Source organism: Enhydra lutris, unplaced genomic scaffold (genome assembly GCF_002288905.1).
Source record: "Enhydra lutris kenyoni isolate GAN:26980312 unplaced genomic scaffold, ASM228890v2 scaffoldscaffold37, whole genome shotgun sequence".
Classification (NCBI taxonomy): Eukaryota; Metazoa; Chordata; class Mammalia; order Carnivora; family Mustelidae; genus Enhydra; species Enhydra lutris.
Window position 1 is genome coordinate 22,537,219 of NW_019154121.1, and position 19,315 is coordinate 22,556,533.

The window sequence follows — 19,315 nt, forward strand, 5'->3', positions numbered from 1 at the left end:
GGTTCTATATAAATTTTAGGATTATTTGTTCCATTTCTTTGGAAACATGAAAATGGCGACCTCCCAATTTCTGGCCTGGAGGAGCCAAGAACTCAGGCCCCACTCCTCAGTGAGCCCTCAGAGAAAGCAGTCAGTGCCTCCTATCTCTCTGGTCTCTGGCTTCACTCCGTGCTCACCCAGCCTGTGACCGAGCATTTCTGTCTCTGGCACATGACCCCGTTTGTTGTCTCCAAACCTAGCAGATTCCTGCTGTGTATTCCCAGTGGAGGAAGGGGGTTGGGTCTCCCTGGATCTGGTGGGCCCCTGCTCGAAGAGGCCGACTGTGCTGCAGATCATGGTTTAAGGTAACTCTGAGCTGAGAGCCCACTTCTTGGTTCCATCTTTGCAGATGGCTTCCCTGATCTGATACCTGGGAGCCCTGCCACACTTAGACACCCTCAGTCTTTCCATGACCTTGAGGGTCCTGAGACCACACCATCACAGAGAGGGCTTCACCCCTCACTTAGCCACCAGAGCGATGTCCCTCAGTGGAATAGACTTCTAAAAGTTCTGATTTTGTGCTTCGCTGCTATCCTTTGCTAGTAGCCAGCTGACACAGGCTCTCCCCGCCCCGCACAGTCTGTCTTCCCATATATCACCTTGGATTCACTTCTCCGCACATCCTGCCTTCCAGAAAGTGGTCACTTTTGTGTTCATAGAATTGCTGCTCTTAGTTGCCTTGATCTCCTATTGAGTTTATAGGTGTTCAGAATATTTTGATAACTATCTAGCTGAATTCCTGGGTCCAGATGAAATGTAAGTCTCCTACTCCTCTGCTATCTTGCTCCTCCCCAGTACATCATTAGTTTTTGATGTAGTGTTCCATGATTCATTGTTTGCGTATAACACCCAGTGTTCTATGCAATCCATGCCCTTCTTGATACCCATCGCCAGGCTCATCCATCCCTCCGCTTCCCTTCCTTCTTGTTTCCTGGAGTCCATAGTCTCTCATGGCTCATCTCCCACTCTGGTGTCTCCCCTTTCACTTTTTCCTTCTCCTAGTGTCCTCCATGGTATTCCTAATGTTCCACAACTAAGTGAAATGGTATGATAATTGACTTTCTATGTTTGACTTATTTCACTTAGCATAATCTCCTCTAGTGCCAAACATGTTGATGCAAAAGTTGGGTATTCATCCTTTCAGATGGCTGAGTAATATTCCGTTGTGTATATGGACCACATCTTCTTTATCCATTTGTCTGTTCAAGGGCATCTCGGCTCTTTCCACATTTTGGCTATTATGGACATTGCTACTATGAATGTTAGGGTGCATATGGCCCTTCTTTTCACTACATCTGTATCCTTGGGATAAATACCCAGTAGTGCAATTGCTGGGTCATAGGGTAGCTCTATTTTTGATTTTTTTGAGGAACCTCCAAACTATTTTCCGAAGTGGCTATACCAATTTGTGTTCCCCACCAACAGTGTAAGAGGGTTCCCCTTTCTCCACAACTTTTCCAACACTTGTTGTTTCTTACATTGTCGATTTTTGCCATTCTAACTGGTGAAAGATGGTATCTCAATGTGGTTTTGATTTGAATTTCCCTGATGACTAATGATGTTGAAATAATGTTTTCATGTGTCTGCTAGCCATTTGTATGTCTTCTTTGGAGAAGTGTCTGCTCATGTTTTCTGCCCATTTTTTGACTTGATTATCTGTTTTTTGGGTGTTAAGTTTGAGAAGATCTTTATGGACCTTCAATGTTAGCCCTTTGTCTGTAGTGTCATTTGCAAATTTCTTCTCCCATTCTGTGGATTTCCTCTTTGTTTTGTTGACTGTTTCCTTTGTGGTGCAGAAGCTTTTTATCTTGATCAAGTCCCAAAAGTTTATTTTTGCTTTTGTTTCCCTTGCTTTTGGAGACGTGTCTTGAAAGAAGTTGCTGTGGCCGATGTCGAAGAGGTTACTGCCTATGTTCTTCTCTAAGATTTTGAAGGATTTCTTTCTCACATTAAGGTCTTTCATCCAATTAGAGTTTATCTTTGTGTATGATATAAGAGAATGGTCCAGTTACATTCTTCTGTATATAGCTGTCCAGTTTTCCCAGTTATGAATGAAAGGGGAGATCATGACTAACACCAAGGAAATAGAAACAATCATCAGAAATTATTATCAACAACTATATGCCAATAAGTTAAGCAACCTAGAAGAAATGGATGCATTCCTAGAAACCTGGAAACTTCCAAGACAAACAGGAAGAAACTAACAACCTGAGTAGACCAGTAACTGGTAAGGAGATTGAAGCAGTGATTAAAAACCTCCCAAAAAACAGAGGTCTGGACCTGATGAATTCCCTAGGGATTTCTACCAAACATTCAAAGAAGAAATAATACCAGTTCTCCTGAAGCTGTTTCAAAAAATAGAAACAGAAGGAAATCTTCCAGACTCTTTCTCTGAGGCCAACATTACCTTGACCCGCAAACCAGGCAAAGACTCCATCAAAAAAGAGAATATAGGCAGTAACCTCTTCGATATCAGCCACAGCAACTTCTTTCAAGATATGTCTCCAAAGGCAAAGGAAACAAAAGCGAAAATGAACTTTTGGGACTTCATCAAGATCAAAAGCTTCTGCACAGCAAAGGAAACAGTCAACAAAACAAAGAGGCAACCCACGGAATGGGAGAAAATATTTGCAAATGACAGTACAGACAAAAGGTTGATAATCCAGGATCTATAAAGAACTCCTCAAACTCAACACACACAAAACAGACAATCATATCAAAAAATGGGCAGAAGATATGAACAGACACTTCTCCAATGAAGACATACAAATGGCTATCAGACACATGAAAAAATGTTCATCATCACTAGCCATCAGGGAGATTCAAATTAAAACCACATTGAGATACCACCTTACACCACTTAGAATGGCCAGAATTAGCAAGACAGGAAACAACATGTGTTGGAGGGGATGTGGAGAAAGGGGAACCCTTTTACACTGTTGGTGGGAATGCAAGTTGGTGCAGCCACTTTGCAGAACAGTGTGGAGATTCCTCAAGAAATTAAAAATAGAACTTTCCTATGACCTTGCAATTGCACTACTAGGTATTTACCCCAAAGATACAGATGTGAAAAGAAGGGCCATCTGTACCCCAATGTTTATAGCAGCAATGGCCACGGTCGCCAAACTGTGGAAAGAACCAAGATGCTCTTCAACAGACGAATAGTTAAGGAAGATGTGGTCCATATACACTATGGAGTATTATGCCTCCATCAGAAAGGATGAATACCCAACTTTTGTAGCAACATGGACGGGACTGGAAGAGATTATGCTGAGTGAAATAAGTCAAGCAGAGAGAGTCAATTATCATATGGTTTCACTTATTTGTGGAGCATAACAAATAGCATGGAGGACATAGGGAGATGGAGAGGAGAAGGGAGTTGAGGGAAATTGGAAGGGGAGGTGAACTATGAGAGACTATGGACTCTGAAAAACAATCTGAGTGTTTTGAAGGGAAGGGGGGTTGGAAGGTTGGGGTACCAGGTGGTGGGTATTGGAGAGGGCATGGATTGCATGGAGCACTGGGTGTGGTGCAAAAACAACGAATACTGTTACACTGAAAATAAATTTAAAAAATTAAAAAAAAAAGAATTTCAGATCAAGATCCCTGATGAAGATGGGTGCCAAAATTCTCAACAAGATCCTAGCTAATAGGATCCAACAGTGCATTAAAAGTACAGTACTTTTAAAGTACATTAAAGTACATTAAAAGGATTATTCATCACCACCAGGTGGGATATATCCCTGGGATGCAAGGGTGGTTCAACAAATCAATGAATGTAATAGAACTCATAAATAAGAGAAGAACCACATGGTCCTCTCGATTGATACAGAAAAAGCATTTGATAATATACAGCATCCTTTCCTGATTAAAACTCTTCAAAGTATAGGGATAGAGGGAACATTCCTCAACTTCATAAAATCCATCTATGAAAAACCCGCAGCGAGTTTTGAGATTATTGAGATCAGGAACATGACAAGGATGCCCACTCTTGCCACTGTTGTTCAGTATAGTACTAGAAGTCCTAGAAATGGCAATCAGACAACAAAAAGAAATAAAAGGTATTCAATTTGGCAAAGAAGTCAATCTCTCTTCACAGATGACATGATACTCTATGTGGAAAACCCAAAATTCTCCATCCCCAAATACTAGAACTCATGCAACAATTCATAATGTGGCAGGATATAAAATCAATGCACAGAAATCAGTTGCTTTCTTATACGTGAACAATGAAACTATAGAAAGAGAAATTAGAAAATTGATTCCATTTACAATAGCACCAAAATCCATAAGATGCCTTGGAATAAACCTAACCAAAGAGGTAAAGGATCTAAGAACTACAAAACACTCATGAAAGAACTACAAAACTACAAAACACTCATGAAAGAAATTGAAGACACAAAAAATGGAAAAACATCCATGCTCATGGATCAGAAGAGTAAACATTGTTAAAACATCTATGCCAGGGGCACCTGAGTGGCTCAGCAGGTTAAACCCTCTGCCTTCGGCTCAGGTCATGATCCCAGGGTTCTGGGATCGAGCCCCACATCGGGCTCTCTGCTCAGCGGGGAGCCTGCTTCCCTCCTCTCTCTCTGCCTGCCTCTCTACTTGTGATCTCTCTCTGTCAAATAAATAAATTAAAAAAAAAAACAAAAAAACATCTATGCTATCCAGATCAATCTATACTTTACAAGTCATACCAATCCCAATGGCACTTTTGAAAATGCTAGAACAATCATAAAATTTTGTATTTAACTAGAAAAGACCCCAAATCACCAACAAAATGTTGAAAAAGAAAAAGCTGGGGGCATCATGTTACCTGATTTCAAGCTATATTACAAAGCTGTGATCACCAAGACAGCATGGTACTAGCAAAATAAAAACAGATACATAGACCTGTGGAACAGAATAGAGAGCCCAGATAACGGACTCAACTCTGTGGTCAACTAATCTTCAACAAAGCAGGAAAAATACCCAGTGGAAGGAAGACAGTCTGTGAAAAAGAGTTTTCTTTAAAAATACTGCTGTTCATTGATAATATACTTGGTCACCCAAGAATTCACATGGAGATGTACAGCAAAATGAATGTTGTTTTTATGCCTGTTAATACAACATCCATTTTGCAGTCCATGGATCAAGGGATGATTTTGACTACCAACTATTACTATTATTTAAGAAATACATTTTGTAAGGCTAATAGCTGCCACAGATAGTGATTCCTCTGATGGACCTGAGCAAAGTAAATTGAAAACCTTCTTGAAGGATTCAACTTTCAGAATGTCGTGAAGAACATCTGTGATTCATGGGAAGAGGTCAAAATATCAGCATGAACAGGAGTTTGGAAGAAGTGGATTCCAACCCTCATGGATGACTCTGTAAGTGTTTCAAGACTTGAGGGAGTAAATGCAGACATGGTGGAAATTGCAAGAGAACTAGGATTAGAAGTAAAGCTTGAGGATGTGACTGAATTGCTGTAGTCTTATGGTAAAACTTGAATGGATGAGCAATTACTTCTCATGGATGAGCAAAGAAAGTGGTTTCTTGAGATGGATTTCACTGCTGAAGATGCTGTGAAGATGGATGAAATGACACAAAAAGGATTTAGAATATTACATAACTTAGTTGGTAAAGCAGTAGCAGGGTTTGAGAAGATTGGCTCCAGTTTTCATAGAAGTTTTACTGTGAATGAAATACTGTCAAACAGCATCACATGCTACAGAGAAATCATTCATGAAAGGAAGAGTCAATCAATGCAGCAGACTTCCTTGTAGTCTTATTTTAAGAAATTGCCATGGCCACCCCAGCCTTCAGCAACCACCACCTTGATGAGTCAGCATCTATCAACACTAAGGCAAGACTTTTCACTGGCAAAAACATTATGATTCACTGAAAGCTCAGATGAGGGTTAAAATTTTCAGCAATGAAGTATTTTTGAATTAAGGTATATACATTGTTTTTAAAGATGTAATATAATTATACACTTAATTAACTACAGTATGGTATAACCATAACTTTTATAGGCACTGGGAAAGCCAAAATTTCATCGACTTGCTTTGTTGTAATAATGCCTTTATTGTGGTGATCTGGAACTGAACCTATGTCTGAGGTGTGCCTGTACTTTTTCTTTTTTGTAATGTCCTTGTTGAGTTGGGGCATGAATGTTTTGTTGGCTATGTAAAACAAGTCAGAATGTGTTCCCTCTTTTTCTTTTCTCTCAAAGAGTTTGTTAAGGATTGGAAATATTTATTCCTTAAATGTTTGGTAAATTAGCCATTGAGGTATTTTATGATAAAGTTTGATTATGGATTCAATTACTTTAATAGATAATGGAAAAGAGGTAACTAAACACTCTTTAGTACTGTTCTCACAGTACATATGTAGAAAAACTATACATTTAAAGGAGAAAAACTTGGGTGCCTGAGTGGCTCCGTGGGTTAAGCCTCTGCCTTCAGCTCAGGTCATGGTCTCAGGGTCCTGGGATCCAGGCCTGCATCAGGCTCTCTGCTCAGCAGCCAGCTTCCTCCCCACCCTCTGCTTGCTTCTCTGCCTACTTGTGATCTTTCTCTCTCTGTCAAATAAATAAATAAATAAATAAATAAATAAAATCTTTAAACAAATAAAGGAGAAACCTTAGTTGTGTTTTCTTGGTCTCAATGTTTTTTTTTCTTTGTGAATTGTATAGTGTTCTGGCAGGCAAATTTCTGTTCCCCTTTGTTCAACAAATATTTATTGGATGCCTATTGTGTGCCAAACATTTTGCAAGGTAGTAAGGATATAATCATAAACATTGTCCTTGATATCATGAATGTTATAGTCTGTTGCAGAAGACATAGAAAAGGCAATTATAGAATACTGTTTACTTGTGAATGTATTGAGCCATATAGAAAAGTAGTGAATATTTGTAATAGCCATTGTTGAAGCAGGGTGAGAGGTGCTAAGCAATGTTAAGGGCCCAGCTGAGGCTAGAGATGGTAAATTAGTAAAGGCATCAGACCACATAGCTGAGTAATTTTTTTCCCAGCCATGCTGTCCAGCAAAGACTTACACACAGAGATGGTTAAGTGATTGGATCCATTCCATGTTGAAGATTTGCAAGACAGTAAAAGGATGAGGAAATGAAGTCCCGTTGTTGGGACACACATGTAATTCCCCAAAACAGTTCTGATTCAGTCCTAGTGCCTAGAAGTCAGGAGATTCTTTCTGTTTCCCCAGGTCCTGGTTCTGCTAGTGATTGTGACAGTCTCATTTTTTTTGTGGATATTATTCACATACTGGAGGGACAGGTGGCTGACTACTGGGCTGTCACTGCAGGTAAGCATCATCCTATAGGTCTAGCGCTGTCTGTCTAGATGTGTCAGCCTAACTTTTGGCTTTCTCCCAGATCTTTGCTCCCTATGTGCACCTGAGTGGCATAAGTATGATGGTTATCCTTTCCTGGCCTGTGGGCTTCTACTTAATCCATTTGGAAGAAGAAGGTATGTCATGTGGTAGAACCTTACCTGTTTATTTCAGCTCTAACTTTAGCTTGTATTCTTCACTTAGCAAAATGCAAGTTTAGTAGATAGCCACCACTATACCGCTTCAAAATTCATTTAGCTTATTATTCTTACATGCTCTTTGCGGTCGAACTCACAACTATATGTGGCCTGTCGCAGCAATTTCCTAGCCAAACAAGTCTCCTTCTGAAAAGGGATTCTTCTAGAAAAATAAGAATTTTCTCTATGTTGTTACAGATTTTCTGGGAATGGTGGGGCGAGAATAGAGGTACATTTTAATTTTATTTGACTGAAGTGATTGCACAAGTCACAGTTCCTTAGTTTGTATCAAATATTACTAGTGTCAACTAACAAACTTATGATGGGTCCAGATATCCCTCGTTCCATCCTAGTAATTCAAAGCAGTCTTCTGTGACTCCCTGACTCAAAGCAGAAGCAGAAAATGTCTACTACTGCCACTGATCTCTCCATTCCTAATATGGAAACAAAAGAATCAGAGCTGTATACCAAAAGAATCCGAGAATCAGAGCTGTATACCAAATTGTTCTGAGAATAAAGTTATCTTGTAGCACCTTCACTAAAAAAGCAGGGTCTCCCTTTCTTTACCGTCTCTCTTTTTACTCTTGGTTAAATAAGGAGTATTTCCTTCCTGAATTGTGGAAGGATGCAGGCAAAAGAAAGACTGGATAGATACTTTTGCCATTGTGTGCTTGTACATGTGTGTACGTGTAAGTAGAGGTGAATTTTAGGCAGGGGCAGGATCTTAAAGGGGATAATAATGAACTCTTTTTCATTTCCTAAATTTTAGCTAGAATCAGAAGATACAAGATGGCAAATTATGACAGAGAAAAAACCAAGAGATGTAATATACTCACAAAGTTGAGAGGTTAGAGCTGGAGATCTAGATTTGCAAGTGATTGGACCATAAGTGGTAACTTAAAAATATGCAAGTGGGTAAAATTCTCAGAGGTCTAAAATAGTGTTGGGGGAATGACCAGTGATAACAGATACTGTGATAGGCTGTTGGGTGGATGTGTAGGAAAGAGAGAACGAGAAGAGCAAATACCTAGTATTTATTGATGACCTATTATGACTCATCACTGTTGATATATCCATTCTCTGAGGTAGGTTTTAGTAGAAAGATAGCTCCTTTTTTCAGAATGAAGACTCAGAGAGGTTAAGCAACATGTCCTTAGTCACACAACTAGAAAGTGGTAGACTATGGCTTTGAACTAAGATTTCTGTCAACTAGTGCTCCTTCCACTATTTTGCAGTGTCTTAAATACAGGCATTTTAGGCTTATCTTTACAGGCTTTCTCAGAACCTGCCAAACTGCTCTTCCTCTTGCGAAGGTATTCCTTAACATTTTCTCTCCATCCTACCTCCTTCACAGTTCATTTCCTTTTAAATTCCAGTGATTTTTTCCTTAATAGTAATACTTGTATTTGGATAGCCCTATTCTTTAAAAGTCACTGAAATTAAGTGAGGACGTGACAGAAATAGTAAATCAGCCAGTCCATAGAATCAATGAAACTGATAGACTGGGTAGTAACTGACAGCTGCTGGGATAGTTAGTTGCTTGAGATGGTTCTCCATTCCACTTCTGCTTTGTTCTCACTTCTTTCTCTCCCAACTTTTTTTTTTTTTTTTTTAGCTCTACAGGTGGTTATTGGATTGCCTTTTTTCCTTATCCTTTTATGTCTCTATGTTATTCCATTGGGGATTCATTCTCCCTGCATTCAGGAGGAGGGTAAATTAGGACCCAAGCCAGACTTCATTGGACATAGAGGTGCACCCATGGTAGGTCTGAGCATGGGTGAGTAGGCATATACATGGGGTGTGTGGATGAGAGAATGGGACCTCAGAACCATGGTAACCCCTGGAAAGGAAAAGGGTTTGGCTGGAAATGACAAGAATGAAGAGTTAATTGTAGAGGTTGGATTTGAACCCAAGTCACCTAACTTATCTTTCTGTACTGTGCCCAGTCACATTACCTCAGATGAGCAGAGTCCCAGAATCAGTTTGGGTAGAGGAGAATATAAGCAGGCTCTTCGAAAAATAGCTTTTTTTTTTTTTCCCCAAAGAGCCAAGGGATCCAAACTCGTCTCCCTAAAGCCCTTTGTTGCTGGGCTCCCTCCCAGCCATTAAAGGGATGGTGGCAGGGAGAGAGACTCTGAGGAATAGCAGCTGATGTTTTTTTCTTCCACAGTTGGGGCCTGAGAATACCATGATGTCCTTTGAGAAAGCTGTTGAACAAGGGGCCTGGGGGCTGGAGAGTGATGTACAATTAAGGTAGGAAAGCAGGGGCTGGAATGGGGAGGAGATAAGACCAATGCCATGGAAGATGACCAGTATGATCCAACTTATAGAGAGGGCAAGCCCCGGGAAGTTTCTCCTGTATTTGTATGGCACATATGCACAGAGCACATACACAGACCACTTCTTTGCAAACCATACATCTGTACCCCTGCATTCTCAAACATAGTCTCATAAATAATACACACACTATATAGTTTCCATACATAATTCAAATTTGTGCTCATTGCGAACCATGCTGACATTTTAACCCCATGCACTACCCTAGCAATCTACTTTAAATTCCCTGGGTACCTACTATATTCTAGGCCTTTTTGTGGGTGCTAGAGAGAGGCAAAAAGATGTAGCCCTGCCTAATAGATGTTCCTAGCCAGTGAAGGAGAAACAGCATGTTTATAAACAGAGTATAAAACGATTTGTGGTGAGTTCCTTCCAGAGAAGAATAAGTCAAATGCAGTAGAACATCAGTGGAGGAAAAGACCACTGCCCATTGTGTAAAAAAGATCTGTGTCCTCAGAATTGTGTTTATGTTGTCTTGAGGAAAAAATATTATTTTACCAATCAAAGGTGAATAAAGAAGGTATTCTATGGAGAGGCAACAGTCAGCAAGCTAACCTGTATGGATTCCTTAAGTGATATGCTTTGGGGATAGGAGAAGGCTATGTGAGGAAGAGGTATGGCTGTAGGGCCCGCTGAAGCTGTATCATAGAGATCCCTAAATGTGTAATGGGCTGCTTTGGTAGACTGTAGAGGACATATTACCTCATTGTTTTAGAAAGACTCATCGGGACATGTATGAGAGAGAATTGTCAGGGAGATGGGTGGTAGGCTGTAGCATTGTCCAAGGGAAAACAAAAGAAGACTTGGATCAGGGAAGTGGTGAGGACGAAATGACATGCTTTGCTGTAGAATCTTTGTATCTGAGCAGCTGGACGTGGAAAGGTTTCATCTGTAGTATGGGTATATTAGAGAATGTGGTTTGTACAGACTGCCTTTACAGCCCTTCTAAGGGAGAAACAAAAGAGAAATGAACCTTCTATTTCAAAGATGAGGAAATATGTTTTGAACCTAGATTCAAATAAGGGCAATATATTACTGAAGTCCTAAGGCTGGAATGAGCATAATAAATCCAGAATTAGAGCTAGATTTCCTGACCCCTGAGTGGAGTTCTTGATGGTATCCAACAGTGACAACTGTTTCATGCAGAATGTTTGACTGAGAATTGAAAATGGGTAGTTTATTAGAGCTCCTGGGTCATTTATTGAAATGTCTCATGGTCATGACATAATGTGGTAAAGGTGCTGAGTTGGTGAGGTCCTGGTGTACTGTCTTTCTCTCTCCTGTTACCTCTGTGACTTCAACTTTAACGTAGGTGATCCTTCCAACCCCTCAGTCTCTTTGCTCATTGTTCCTGCACCATTCACATTCATGGTCATACCCTATGCTTTATCATTACCAAAAATTGCATATCAGCCAGAGTCCAGTCAGGACCTGAATACCACACCAGTAACTTGAACAGGAAAAATGCAGTATCAAGAATTACTAAGTATGGGGCGCCTGGGTGGCTCAGTGGGTTAAAGCCTCTGCCTTCAGCTCAGATCATGATCCCAGGGTCCTGGGATCGAGCCCTGCATCGGGCTCTCTGCTCAGCAGGGAGCCTGCTTCCCCCTCTCTCTCTGCCTGCCTCTCTGCCTACTAGTGATCTCTGTCTGTCAAATAAATAAAATCTTTAAAAAAAAAGTTAAAAAAAGAATTACTAAGTATAAGTATTAAAATGTGGTTAACTACCAAAAGAGGGAAGAGGATTCTGGGAAATATAAAAATATCAAGTACAGCTACTGGAACTTCTGTTCCAGATGAAATAGAGTAAGCACATTCCACCTTATTTTTTCCAAGAATTACAAAATACAACAACAACAAATGGACAAAAATCACATACTTAAAAGTGCATGAGAATATGAGATGTAGGGGCGCCTGGGAGGCTTAGTCATTAAGCATCTGCCTTCAGCTCAGGTCATGATCCCAGGGTCCCAGGAGTAAGCCCCACATTGGGCTCCCTGCTCAGCGGGGAACCTGCTCCTTCTCCCACTCCCCTTGCCTGTGTTCTCTCTCTCTCTGTGTCTCTCTCTCTCAAATAAATAAAAAGATCTTTAGAAAAAAAAAAAAAAACAAATAAGAGATACCTGGCTTTCCTAACACACAGACACAGAGAGCTAGGCAAAATGAGGAGACAGAGGAATACGTCACAAGTGAAAGAACAGGACAAAATCACAGGAAGAGAACTAAAATGTAAGTAACATGCCTGAGAGACAATTTAAAGTAATGATCAAAAAGATACTCACTGGACTTCAGAAAAGAGTGGAAGGCATCAGTGAGACCCTTAAGACAGAGATAGAAAAAGCAGCATTCGGAATTGAAGAACAGAATGAATAAAAATACACTTGATGAAATAAATAGCAGGCTGAAAGAAGCGGAGGAACAATTTAATGAACTGGAAGACAGAGGAATGGAAAGCAATCAAACTGAACAAATGAGGAAAGAAGAATTATGAAAATGAGAATAAGTTTAGGGAACTCAGTGACTCCATCAAGCATAATAATATTCACATTATATAGGGTTCCCAAAAGAAGAAGAGAGAGAAAAGGGGGCAAAAAATTTATTTGAAGAATTAGGAGCTAAAAACTTCCCTAAACTGGGGAAGGAAACAGGAGGCAGAGAGATTCCCTCAACAAAATCAACCAAAGTAGGTTCACACCAAGACATATAGTAATCAAAATGGCATAAAGTAATGATAAAAAAATTGCAAAAACATCAAGAGAAAACACAGTTACATACAAGAGAAACCCTGTAAGTCTATCAGATTTTTCAGCAAAAACTTTGTAGGCTGGAAGGGAGTGGCATGATTCCATGCCATATTCCATGTGCCAAAATGGAAAAATGAACAGCCAAGAATACTCTTTCCAGCAAGGCTGTCATTCAGAATAGAAGGAGAGATCATTTCTTAGACAAAGAAAAACTAAAGGAGGTCATGACCACTAAACCAGCCCTACAAGAAATATTAATGGGGACCCTTGAATGGAAAGGAAAGACCATAAGTGAGAATATGAAAAGTAGGAAACACAAGAACAGTAAAAATAAGTATTTCCGTAAAAAACCAGTCAAGGCATTCATAAAAGGATGTAAAATATGACACCATATACTTAAAATGGGAAAAAAGAAGTAAAAAATGGGTTTGAACTTAAGTGACAGTCAACTTATTGTAGATTGCTATGTGCAAAAGATGTTATATGCTACCCTAATGGTAACCACAAATTAAAAACCACTAACAGATATGCAAAGAATAAAGAGAAAGAATTCCAAGTGTATAACTAAGAAAACCAGCAAATCATGCAAGAGAGAAAGAGAAGAAAGGATCAGAGAAAAACTACAAAACAACCAGTAACAAAAAGTCACACATATCTATCAATAATTACTTTGAGTGTAAATGGACTAAATGCTCCAGTCAAAAGACATAGAGTAACAGAGTGGATTAAAAAAAAAAAAAAGACCCTTCTATATGCTCCCTACACAGGACCCATTTCATATCTAAAGAAACCTGAAAATTGAAAGTGAGGGGCTAGAAAAACATTATGGAAATGAATGTCCAAAGAAAGCCAGAGTAGCAATACTTAATATTGGACAAAATAAACTTTTTTTATGTTTTAAAAATTTTTTAATTTATTCAAATGCTAGCATAGTTAACATACAGTGTCATATTAATTTTAGGTGTACAGTATAGTGATCAGAATTTCAAGGGGTTCCTAGGTGGCTCGCTCAGTTAAGCAGCTGCCTTTGGCTCAGGTCATGATCCTGGGGTCCTGGGATCGAGCCCCACATGGGGCTCCCTGCTTAGCAGGGAGCTTGCCTCTCCCTCTGCAGCTCCCCCTGCTTATGCATGCTCTTGCTGTCTCTCTCTATCTCTCATTCTCTGCCAAATAAATAAAATCCTAAAAAAAAAAAGTTCTGTACATTACTCAGTGTTCATGATGTTAAGTAAACTCTTAATCACCTTTACCTATTTTACCCTTCTCCCTGACCACCCTCCTCTAGTAACCTTCTGTTTGTTCTCTATTGTTAAAAGTCTGACTCTTGGTTTCTCTTTTTTTTTCCTTTGTTCATTTGTTTCTTTTAAAAAAATTTTTTTTTAATTTGAATTTTAAGTAGTTAACATACAGTTCAATATTGGTTTCTAGAGTAGTACTCAGTGATTCATCACTTATATACAACACACAGTGCTCATCATAACAAGTGCCCTCCTCAATACCCATCATCCCTCTAGCCCATCGCCCACCCTCAGTTTGTTCTCTGTCATTAAGAGTCTCTTATGGTTTGTTACATATATTGGGCAAAATAAACTTTAAAACAAAGAGTGTAACTAGAGACAAAGAAGGACAGTATATAATAATAAATGGGACAATCTAACAGCATAATATAACAATTATAGGTATTTATGTACCCAACATGGGATCACCCAGATATGTAAAACAGTTAATAACAAACACAAACTAATTGATAGTAATACAATAATAGTAGGGGACTTTAACACCCCACTTACATCGACTAATAGGTCATCCAAACAAAAAATCAAAAGGAAGCAATGGCTTTGAATGACACACACTGGACTAGATTTCACAGATATATTCAAAATATTCCATAATAAAACAGAATATACATTCATTTCAAGTGCACATGGAACATTTTCCAGTATAGATCACATATTAGGCCAAAACAAAAACAAAAACAAGCCCCAACGATTTCAAAGAGATCTAAGTCATACCATGCATCTTTTCTGATTGCAATGCTGTGAAACTAGAAATCAACCACAAGAAAAAAGCTGAAAAGAACACAAATACATAGAGGTTAAATAACATGCTAGTAAACAATGAATGGGTCAACCAAGAAATCAAAGAGAAAGTAAAAAAAATCAAAACAAATGAAAACAAAAACACAATGGTCAAAAAACTTTGGGATGCAGCAAAAGTGGTTCTAAGAAAGAAGTTTATAGCAGTACAGGCCTACCTCAAGAAGCAAGAAAAATCTCCAATAAACAATCTAACCTTACACCCAAAGGAGTTAGAAGAACAACAAACAAAACCCCAAACCAGCAGAGTGAAGGAAATAATAAAGATTGGAGCAGAAATAAATGATTTTCAGAAACTGAAAAAAAAAAAAAAAAAACAATAAAACAGATAAATGAAACCAGGAGTGGTTTTTTTCTTTTTTTTTTTTTTAAAGATCAACAAAATTGATGTACCTCTAGCTAGACTCATAGGAAGAGAGAGAGAGAAGGAAAGAAGGAGGGAAAAAGGGAAGGAAGGAAGAAGAAAGGGGAAGGGGAAAAGTCTTAAAATCACCAGTGGAAGAGGAGAAATGATAAACCACAGAAACAAAAACAGTTGTAAGAGAATATTATGAAAAACTATATGCCAACAAATAAGATCACCCAAAAGAAATTGGTAAGTTCCTAGAAACATATATTCTACCAAAAGTGAAACAGGAAGAAATAAAACAGTTAAACAGACTGATTACTAAAGAGATTGAATCTGTAATCAAAACCTCCTCAAAAAACTAAAGTCCAGGACCAAATGGCTTCACAGGTAAATTCTACCAAACATTTTAAGAAGACTTAATACCTATTCTTCTCAAACTATTCAAAAAAATAGAAAAAAAAAACCCTTCTAAATTCATTTTTTGAGGACAGTATCATCCTGGTAACAAAACCAGATAAAGATACCACAAAAAACACTTGTAGACACACTACAGGCCATCTCTGATCAACATAGATGGAAAAATCCTCAATAAAATGCCAACAAACTCAACATCAAAAAACAAATAATCCAATTAAAAATGGGCAGAGGAGGGATGCCTGGGTGGCTCGGTTGGTTGGAGGACTGCCTTCGGCTCAGGTCATGATCCCGGAGTCCTGGGATCGAGTCCCGCATTGGGCTCCCAGCTCCACGGGGAGTCTGCTTCTCTCTCTGACCTTCTCCTCGATCATGTGCTCTCTCACTCTCTCTCAAATAAATAAAATCTCTAAAAAAAAAAATGGGCAGAGGACATGAACAGATATTTCTCCAAAGAAGACATCCAGATGGCCAACAGACATATTAAAAGATGCTCAACATCACTCATCATCAGGAAAATGCAAATCAAAACTGCAGGGTCACCTCATACCTGTCAGAATGGCTAAAATAAAAAACACAAGAAACAACAGGTGTTGGAGAGGATATGAAGAAAAAGAAACACTTGTGCCCTGTTAGTGGGAATGCAGAGGGGTACAGCCACTGCAGAAAACAGGACGGAGGTTCCTAAAAAAGTTAAAAATAGAATTACCCTATGATCCAGTAATTACACTACTGAGTATTTGCCCCCAAAATAAAAAATGCACTAATTCAAAGGGATATGTGCATCCCTGTGTTTATAGCAGCAGCATTTACAATAGCCAACTTATGGAAGCAGCCCAGAGTATCCATTGATAGATGAGTGGATAAAGAAGATGTGGTATAAGTATACAATGAAATATTATTCAGCCTTAAAGAAATAATGAATCTTGCCATTTGCAATGGTATGGATAGAGCTAGAGAGTGTAATGCTATGTGAAGTAAGTCAGTCAGAGAAAGACAAACACCATATGATCTCACTCATATGTCGAATTTAGAGGGGGGAAAAAAAGCAAATGAGCAAAGGGGAAAAAAGACAAACCAAGAAACAGATTCTTAGCTATAGAGAACTGACCGAGGTTACCAGGGGGGAGGTGGGTGGAGGGATGGGTGAAATAGGTGATGGAGATTAAGGAGCACACCTGTGGTGATGAGCACTGGGTGTTGTACGTAAGTGTCAAATCACTATATTGTATACTTGAAACTAATATTACACTGTATGTTAACTGTATTGGAATTAAAAAAAAACAAACACAACTCTCCTCTTTTCTCCCTTCTCTCAGCCCCTGGTAACCACCATTCCATTTTCTGTTTCTATGATTTTGACTACCGTAGATACCACATATGAATGGATCATCTAGTATTTGTCTTTTTTGTGACTGTCTTATTTCACTTAGTATAATGTCCTCAAATTTCATCCATACTAAGGCATGTGACAGGATTTCCTTCCCTTTCAGGCTGAATAATATTCCATTGTGTGTATATAACACATTTTACTCATCTATTCATTTGCCAATGGACATTTGGATTGCTTCCACATCTTGTTATTTTGAATAATGCTGCTGTGAACATGAGTCTACAAATATATTTTCTAGACCTTTCTTTAAATTCCTTTGGGCATATACTCAGAAGTGGAATTGCTGAAACATGGTAATTCTGTGTTTAATTATCTGAGGAACTGCTGTGCTGGATAAAGGGATTTTTAAAACCTGTATATAAAATCCTGGGCAGACCTTTGTGTAATCCATGCTTGAAACCTTACAGAAACAACACAGCAGAATATTTGATAACTGAATGTTGGTCTGGAATACCATCCGGATTTTAGATTTACTTCTGGGTAGCACATAATGGGATAGGCCAGAAAAGCATTGCAGAGCTTTTGAAAACTAAACTGACTTTGGAACCATGGCTACAAACATGGGCCAGGACATGTGTGCCTAGATACAATGACTGCTAAAATAAATTTATTTGACAGAGATCACAAGTAGGCAGAGAGGCATAAAATAAATTTAAATAGCAGTGAGGCTCTCATCAAAAATCCCAAGGATATAGTCCAAAGTTTTCATCATACTTAAAAAAATCTAAGCCTAAATGAAAAAAGGTAATTGATAGATATTACCGCCAAGAGAAACAGATGTTGGAATCATCAAGAATTTTAACGCAGCTGCCTTAATGTATCTCAAATAAACTGTGGACACTCATTAAGCAAACGAGAAAGGAGAATGTATTAGCAAAGAAAAAGAAGGAATAAAGAAGAACCACATGGAAATAAAATTTCTTTAGTGAAAAGAAAATGATTTAAAAAGTCAATTTGTGGGGCATCTGGGTGGCTTAGTCGATTAAGTGTCTCCTTCGGTTCAGGTCATGATCCCAGTATTCTAGGATCCAGCCCCCACTTTGGGCTCCCTGCTCAGCGGGGAGCCTGCTTCTCCCTCTGTTTCCCCCACTGCTGCTCCTCTCTCTGTCTCTCTCAAGTGAATAAATAAAAAAAAAATCTTAAGAAAAAAAAAGTCAACTTATTTATATAAAGTCATCATTGTGTTATACATCTTAAACAAATACAATGACATGTCAGTTATATCTCAGTAAAATGAGAAGAGTCAACCTCTGAGCATTTGAATTACTCCCTCATTTAAAAAACACTTTTAATTTGGCTTCTAGAGTATCATACGGTCCTGATTTTCTTCCTTTCTGGACTGTTCCCTAAATGATTTTCTTTGCCCATTCCTGCCATCTCTTCTTACTCTCAAAATTGTGGAATTTTTGAGATTTGTCATAAAATATTTATAAAGGAAGTCTCATCCCTATTTCCCAAATGAACTGTTTTGACAGTGTTCACCCCATTTTGTAAAATTATAAACATGTTTTAATTATATATCAAACATGTTTATATGAAACTTTCATTTGCATATGATATTTTTAAGATGCATTTGAAAAGGAGGCGTGTCTATATGTCAAAAGCAAGGAGTATAAACTAGTATTTAGCATCTAAGAGAGAAAGTGTATAGGAGGACCTATTAAGAATCTATGCAAAGACTTTTGGCTGTTCAGGTTTATGGCATAAAGGCCCAGTTAGACACCCTCACTAAGCATGGAGCAATTTCTCTTAGAGAACCCTGAGTCGTCATGTTTTCTGAAGCAGTGTTGACCTCATGTGAGCCAAAAGGAGAAATGTTGACTCACTGGGAGTCAAAGGAAGCTGAGGCACAGAAAGATCAAAGTAAGCTTCTGTGGGATTTACAGCCCCATTCCTTCCCCACTGACTCAATTCTTAACTTCTTAGGGGAAATAAGTGTAAATGTTGTACTTAGCAGGTGTGTGTGTGAGTGTGTGTGACAGTTCAGTAATTTCTTTCAGTATTGCCTACTCTTTAGCATCCATGATGAACAAAATGTCAGATATTTTAGTACAAATGTGCCATGTCAAACCATAATAGATCCCGAGGCAAAAGGTAAAGTCAGTAATTTTGTCTGTATTTGAAATTTAATTATTTTGTTTGTCATGGATTTTTCCTTAATTTATATTTTTTAAAGATTTATTTATTTGAGAGTGTGTGTGTGCAAGAACGAGCAGAGGAAGGGGCAAAAGGGGAGAGAGAGAGAGAGAGAACGTCAACCAGACTCCTGGCTGAGTGCCAAGCTGGAGCCTGAAATCATGACCTGAGCTGAAATCAGGAGTTGGATGCTCAACTGACTGAGTCACCTAGGTGTACGATTATTAATTTAGATTTTTAAAAATACTGCATTGGGAAGGTTATGTGCTATG

General features: G+C 38.7%; 1 protein-coding gene across 1 annotated transcript in view; it reads left to right on the plus strand.

The window, feature by feature from the left end:
• LOC111154384 (glycerophosphodiester phosphodiesterase domain containing 4) overlaps window positions 1-19,315 on the plus strand; it is a 149,646-nt gene that overhangs the window by 34,924 nt on the left and 95,407 nt on the right. The window contains exons 5-9 of the mRNA XM_022513925.1: window positions 7,252-7,350; window positions 7,421-7,514; window positions 8,344-8,421; window positions 9,190-9,335; window positions 9,745-9,827. Coding sequence (XP_022369633.1) covers window positions 7,252-7,350; window positions 7,421-7,514; window positions 8,344-8,421; window positions 9,190-9,335; window positions 9,745-9,827 — 500 coding nt within the window. The remainder of the gene's footprint in view (window positions 1-7,251; window positions 7,351-7,420; window positions 7,515-8,343; window positions 8,422-9,189; window positions 9,336-9,744; window positions 9,828-19,315) is intronic.